At 46.3% G+C, this 7,306-nt stretch overlaps 1 protein-coding gene across 1 annotated transcript in view; it reads right to left on the reverse strand.

Annotated features, from left to right (window-relative positions):
* Positions 1-7,306, reverse strand: part of Setd1a (SET domain containing 1A, histone lysine methyltransferase) — a 25,597-nt gene that overhangs the window by 16,949 nt on the left and 1,342 nt on the right. Inside the window, exons 2-8 of the mRNA XM_033758721.1 lie at positions 6,872-7,036; positions 6,558-6,653; positions 4,224-4,494; positions 1,802-1,923; positions 1,343-1,572; positions 232-1,072; positions 8-76 (exon numbers count right to left, since the gene is read on the reverse strand). Of these exons, the coding sequence (XP_033614612.1) occupies positions 8-76; positions 232-1,072; positions 1,343-1,572; positions 1,802-1,923; positions 4,224-4,494; positions 6,558-6,653; positions 6,872-7,021 (1,779 nt within the window). The 5' untranslated portion in view covers positions 7,022-7,036. The remainder of the gene's footprint in view (positions 1-7; positions 77-231; positions 1,073-1,342; positions 1,573-1,801; positions 1,924-4,223; positions 4,495-6,557; positions 6,654-6,871; positions 7,037-7,306) is intronic.

Below are 7,306 nucleotides of genomic sequence, written 5' to 3' on the forward strand. Positions count from 1 at the left end.
TGGGGGCTGGAGGAGGTGAGCCACCCCTGTCATCATCGGAGATCTCCATGTCCTCTCCAGAAGAGCATGGAGAAGCCTATGGGGGTGCAGAGGAGGGTCACAGTAAGCTGTTGCCCATTTCTGGGCCTTCTCCTCAAACCCACTTTCTTCTCTAGTTCACTTCCCTCTCCCCAAGGGTCCAGCCCTGCCTCCCAGATCCCAGGTACCTTCTCCAGCTGACCCCCACATCACCTGGTTCTGTCCGTTGGCCTTGGGAGACTCCCGGGTGGCCCCTGGCTCCCCATTCCCTGTTGGTGCCACATCCTCAAAATTAGCCGGGGCCGGAGGAGGTGTGCAAGGCCCATGACCTGACCCAGAAGGCACCTCACTCCCAAGGTCTCTGGCCCCAGGGCCAGCGCTGCCATTCTCTTCCTCCTCCTCTGTATCAGAGGCCAGGAAAGAAAACTTAGAGCGCTGCTCCTTTAGTAGCATTTCGATGCGGGAATCCAGGCTGCTGTGTTGGGCGAAGGGCACACTCTCATTGGTGGTCTCTGGGGCTGGGGAGCCGGAGCGGGCAGGGGAGGCTGGGCGGGGGGAGGTCCGAGCTTCTTCTCTCTCAGGGCTGGGTCCTCCACCACCCCCACCTCCACCTGGTTCTGGGGGCTCCGGAGGTGGGGCCTCTGAGGCAGGAGGCCGGTAGTCTTGGTCAGTGGGCCGGCTGGGCTCAGGGGGCAAGTACGAGGTGTAGGAGGGTGGGAAGCGCTCAGCAGTACTTTCAGAAAACGGGGCACCAGAGGATTCCTCTCGAGTAGCCCGGCGTGGTGGGTAAGAAGTATGACGCTGGTAGCGATTCCAGCTTTCAAAATATGCTGGGTAGTTTGAGTCAGAACCACGAAATTGAGAAGACGAGGAAGAAGAGGATGATGAGGACGACGAGGAAGAAGAAGAGGAGGACACGGCAGTGGCTGCGGTGGTGGCAGAGATGGCTGTGGAGGCAGTCGTGGGGGCTGAAGATGCTGAGAAATGGCGGCGGGAAAAGGAATCTTGGTAGCTGTTTTCTGATCGCCGGGGCTTGAAGGAAGTTGAAGTGGTGCTAGGAAAGAAGTGTGAGAGTTAACTGGGCTCATCTCTATATGACCAAACCTGACCACCCCAGTTCTCATACCCAAAGCCTCTCTACACTGCCCTCAGAAGAACTACATGCCAAGTTTCTAAACAGTGTCCCTAAAGACAGCAACTTGTTGGCTGACACTACAGAGAGTAGGTCAGGTGATTTCCAATTCCCTCTCAAACACTTTGGGCTTCTTCCTGATAGCAGCCCCCACAATCCGATGACTGAACCTACATGGTGTGTGCTCTGTACCTGCTAGAGTAGGCAGAGTCCTGAGAGTAAGGGGTGCTGCCCCGAGACGTGTAGGGGGTTCCTTGGGAGGACTGAGGGGTGAACTGGCCAAAGGAAGAGGGGGTGTCTTGTCGGCTGCTGGAAAAGCTTGCATCCTGGGAGCAGGGGGTGCCGTTGCCAGGGGTGCCCACCACAGCAGTGCCTGATGGGTAGGCAGCTGTGTCAGAGGATGAGCGGCGGCGGGATTCAGTCTGGAGAGAGAGTGGGGCAAGGATAAAAGAAAATGATCAGGCAACATTCAAAAGCAGGCTGTGCTCCAGAAGAATCCTAGATCCATTTCTGAAAGTTTCTATGCATCTTTTCTTGGCTCTTCCTAAACTTAACAGTAAAGTCTAGGACCTTCCAAAGGTGGCTCCTGTTCAGGTAACATCAGGCACTTTGTCCATATGGCTAGGGCTTTGGTAGCCACAAGCTTCTCACCGTCTCGGCAGCTGCACCAGAACCCTGGAACTTCTCACTCAGGGCCTTGCCCCCAGTGGGCACAGTCTGAGGGGTATAGGAACCATTGACAATCAACTCATAGTACTTCATTCGCTGTTGTCCTATGGGAAGAGAAATGAGAACAGTCATAAAGAAAAACAATGCCTAGCCAGGCACAGTGACACATTCCTGAAATCCCAGCTTCTCAGAAAGCCAAGGAAGGACAATCGTAAGTTCACCTCCAGCCTGAGCAATTTAGTAAGATCCTGCCTTAAAATAAAAAATAAAAATACAAAAGAGATGCATTTCAGTAGTAAAACACCCCGGTTTCATCTCGAGTATTAAAACAAAACAACAAAACCCTCTTCTGACTTGTTAAGCCTGCTTCTTAGGCTTCATGTTTCCTACAATTTCTTAGAATCTTGGGTTTGGGGATTTCAGTGCTCCTGCCTTATCTCTATCTTTGAGAACATCTCAGCTCATCTCTACCAATTAACTACTACAAGTTACACATTCTACGGTACTTCCTCGTTTACAAATATACATCTATCCATATTATTACAATGGATGATCAACAAGACACAAAACCGGAAATAATTAAGGAAAATGCACCTGCATAAACTCACAAAATTGGTCAGTGGAAGAACTGGAATTCAAATCTAGCTTCTCTAAGGCTAAATCCCTCCATGCTCCTTTTCCTATAAAGACTGCAAAATGGCAACCTGAAGACTAAATCCAGCCTATAATTAAATTGCATTTGCCTTGCGTGGTAACTTTCAAAAAATCCTGGGAGGACCCAGGTGTAGTGGCTGCACCTATAATCACAACACTCTGGGAGACTGAGGCAGGAGACTGATGAAAGTTTGAGCCCAGTCAAGACCTTGTCTCAGAACAAAATTTAAGAAATGGTTGGGGACGGATCTCAGTGTGAAAGCCCTAGGTTCAATTCCCAGCACTGCAAGGAAAAAACAAAAATCTTAAAAGGAGCCAAGTATGATGCAAGGCTATAATTTCAGTACTTGGGAGGCAGTGGTAGGAAGATCGTTAAGTTCAAGGCCATCCTGGACTATGTAGTAAGACTGTCTCAAAAAATAAAAGACAAAAAAAACCCTGGAAGATTATGCAATATTTAAAACTCATAAGGTTATATACAAAAAATCTAGTCTTCTGACTTTTAAAAATCAAATTTAGGCGCCGGGGATTTAGCACTGTGCCTGCCTTGCAAGCACATGGTCCTGAATTCAATCCCTGATACCAGGGGGGCATAAATCAAATTTGGGCTGGGTATGGCAGTGCATGCCTGTAGCTGTAGCACACAGGAGGCTGAGGCAAGAGGATCATCTCAAATTTGAGGCCAGCCTGGACTATACAAGACCGTGTTGCCAGTCCTCTTTTCCTTGCAAACTGACTAATGGCAACTAAAAGCTGCCTCCTTAGCACTATAACTTAGTCTGCCATGACCCCACTCTTCCCTATTGCTCCTTACTTAACAAGGCAGTATGGACTGTTTAATTTGCCTTCACAGGTCTTCTTTTTAGAATTTCTTTGGTAGCCACTGGAATTGAACTAAAGGCTTTTAAGTAAAGGCTTAAGGCTTATAAGTATGTGCTCCTAAACTATACCTCCAGCCCCTTTGTTTTTCACTTCCATTTTTAAAAATTTTTGAAGCTGGGCATGATGGCGCACGCCTGTAATTCCAGCACTCAGGAGGCTGAGGAAGGAGGACGACTGCCTCAAGTTCGAGGCCAGCCTGGGCTCCACAGTGATTTCAAGGCCAGCCTGAATTACAAAGTGAGACCCTGTCCCCAAAACAAAGAAACATTAAATAAATAAATAAATTTCTTTTTTATTGATTTTTGGTGGTACTGACACTTGAACTCAGGGCCTTTCCACTGAGCTAATCCTCAGACCTTTTTTTTTTGTACTTTTTATTTTGAGACAAGGTCTCACTAAGTCACTAAGTTCCCCAGACGGAACACAAACTTGTGAACCCTCCTGCCTCAGCAGTGCTGGGATCAAATCCAAAGCCTCACATAAACTAAGCAAAAGCTCTACCAATGAGCTATTCCCTCAATCCCCAAAGGCTTAATACATAAAATTTTAAAACCAAAAACCTGAAAATCCAAAATTTTTAAAAATTTGGTATTAAAATCTATCCTAGTTTACTACAGTAAGTTTATTCACTCTATCCTTCATATAATTTCTTATGGATACAGCCATGGGTTTGACTATAGGATACTGTCCTGACAATGCTGGCAATGATACCATAATTCCTAAAAAAACTTGAGTTCAGAAACACATCTAGCCCAAGTTTAGAGAAGGAATCGTGACCTTTATTACACGTGCTTAGCTTCAATGAATTACTAACATGTACACTTTTAACTAAAGACCAACCTTGAACAGCAGGCAGGGGAACCCTCACCTTTGATGTCAAGCTGGGCATGGATGATGTTGCCCATGACGGAGGTAAGGTGGAGGTTTTTGACTGTTTCCTTGGCACCCCGAGTGCTGGTGAAGAGCACACGGGCCAAGCCCAGGTGCTTGCGAGTACGGGGGTGAAGAAGGATCTCTACCTCTTCCACCTCGCCATACTTTCGGCACATATCCTTCAGGAAGGTTTCCCGCACGTTGTCATTCAGCCTTGCGAAAGTCACTTCCTTCAGTGGGATCTGTCCAATATAGAACTCATCCAGCTGTGGAGAAGACAGGAGTTGGTCTGGAGACGCCAGTGGTGGTGAACCCATGGCTCATATGTTACTTGTTTTTTTTTCAGACAAAAGATGTTAATGTATGAGTAGTTTTTTCTAAACTACCTCATTTAGATTTAATTGGGTTTAAGTGGGTTTTGGGTCACAGTTTGGGCACTCGTCTCTAACAGGTTCACCATCACTGCTCTATATCAAATACAGTTCCTTCGCCCTATAGCAAGATCTATGAGGTCATGAAAGATGTCTGGGAGACTAAGGGCAAGGGAAAGGCGCTACAGCTGGGGCTACATCGGTCCTGACCCCTCCCCCTGAATTCCTCTCACCACAATAGCAAGAACCAAGAAGAGAAATGCACAACTCAGGAATAAACACACACAAAAGGAACCAGCTGTAAGGAGATAATCTACTAGCCCCAAGAATTATTAACAAGAGATAGGCAGTAGAAATTCATGCTCAGGAAAGTAGACAAGACAGACATATTTACTGTGCCATAGTGTCAACAGAAGGGTAGACAGTGTGTTTGGGAACCCAGAGAAGGATACTCTTGGGCAGAGTAGAATCAGGAAAGGATTCATATAAAGATGGCATCATTCTTACCATGCTTTTTGGCTATATAAGAATTCACCAAAATAACGAGGACTTTCAGGACATAAAAACTACAGAACAAGCTGGGTGTGGTGGCTCACACCCGTAATCCCAGCACTCTGAAGGCTGAGGCTTGATCACTTCAAATTTGAGGCCAGTCTAGGCTACATAATGAGATCAAGGACAGCTTGAACTACACAGAGAGATCCTGTCTCAAAAAACAAACAAGAAAAAAAAGAAAAAGAAACTATAGAACAACTTGGCATTTTCAGAAACTGCAAACTTACATGTGGATGTAACATAGGAATAGTGTCAAAGCAGAGAATAAGAGTTGGCCAGATCAAAACCACATATGCTGATAACCTGAAGCAGACTAGGCAAAAAAAATAGAACAATAAAATCAAAGAAATAGGTAATAGAGAACTGAATATGAAATAGCATGGAAGTAAGAGAACCATGTGAAATTAATGCAAGAATCTGCCTTAAGGAAACTGCAATGAGAATAGAAAGATTAACATAAAAACAAAACAAACATTGGGTGACTACTGTGCGTAGCTCAGTAGACGCTGTTATTTATTAGTAAAGAGGATATGAAAGGGAGAGCAGGATTGATGGAATAAAAGTAATTTATTTTAAATTTCAACAGCATGAGATGTCTATGGGGCATTCAAATAGAACTGTCCCTCTACCAGCCATTCAAGTCTGGAGTTTGAGACTGATGTTGTCTGGAAATGTATTTAGAAGTCAACAAGGGTTGGGGATTTAGCCTTAGCGGCACAGCACCTGCCTGACAAGCATGAGGTCCTGAGTTCAATCCCCAGTACCAAATAAATAAATAAACAGAAGTCATCACACCAAGGTACCAGTCAAAACCACAGATATGAAAGAGAATGTGCATGGAAAATGTACAAAATAAAAATCAGAGGTTGAGACCCCAAAAACTACTTAACAAGGAAGAATTAAAGAGGAAAAACAAAGAATGAATGAAGAAAACTAAGACCCACCAGTTTATTTAAAGTTTAGTCCAGGGCCTGACTATCCCACTTAGGAAAATGGGAATGCTCTTAGGGACCAAGATGGAGGATCACATGGCCAAATGAGAAGTGAAGATTCCAGGGAAGGATTGTCCTTGTCACTTCCCTTAATTATTAAGAAACTAAACTACCTTACTGTTGTCCTATATACTATCCAGGAACACACAGTGAGACATACAGCAGCTAAACCTGTCCTTAACTCATCCCTGAAGAATCAACACCCTTACCAGGGATACACTTGGGACACCTCTGCTGTACAAGTGCACCTTCCATCCAGAACATTTCAGTCTCATAGACTCAGGTTATTAGATCTGACTCTCAGTCTTTCAGGGGACTGCTCCTTTTACTGGGCTATCTGAACAGTAGAGTGACAGTACCCTTCGTACTCTCCAAGAGGGGCACCATACCAGGAAACCAGCAGACACCTACCTTAAACTTAGGGACTGGAAGGGAAAAGTCTCTGTTTTTGGACCTGACATGGCAACGGGGGTCTTGGAGGTCTTCCACTGGTATGTACTTTGAGTCCTAGTAAGAAAAGCCGGAACAGAAAGATTGGTTAGGATGGAATCAGGTTGCTAAACTCTAAGAAGCCCATTTGGAGATCCTCAAGCAAAAGAGCTGGGTTCACTCACTTTTGACAAGGCAAGCTATGGGTGGGGGAGTTCTTGGCACTGAATAGAGTAACATAGGAAAGGAGGGCCTGGCATTCCCCAGAAGGCTAGTTAAAGACGTGTGGCACTCACGTTGACACTGAAGTGGACTCCGTCATAACGGTACACCTTTTGAGAAGGCCTGCGCAGGGCAGGGTCCAAGGCAGGATCCACGATGAGCTTGTAGTTCCTCCACTGGAAGCTTGGGGCTTTCTGCCCATCTCCCCCACCTTCCTGATCCATCTTTGCTCATTTACACTGTCAGGAAAAGAGGGATACGCAAAAGGGGTCCAGCGCTTAGGCCTGACTCCCTTGCTGTCCCCTCATTGGCTAGCCCAGATTCCAGGCTCTCCCATCACTCCAGTTTCCACATCTCACCACGACCTGGGGCGCCCTCGGATTTTGCCCCAAGCACCCTGTTTCACCACAACACCCCATTCTCTCCCCACTTTCCAACTCCACCCTCCGGATCCCAGGCCCATCTCGCGCCCGCTTCCCTCCCCGTTCTCCCCAGAGCGCGCCCACTTG

The sequence above is a fragment of the Fukomys damarensis genome, unplaced genomic scaffold (genome assembly GCF_012274545.1).
Source record: "Fukomys damarensis isolate Sample0158 unplaced genomic scaffold, DMR_v1.0_HiC HiC_scaffold_34, whole genome shotgun sequence".
Lineage (NCBI taxonomy): Eukaryota > Metazoa > Chordata > Mammalia > Rodentia > Bathyergidae > Fukomys > Fukomys damarensis.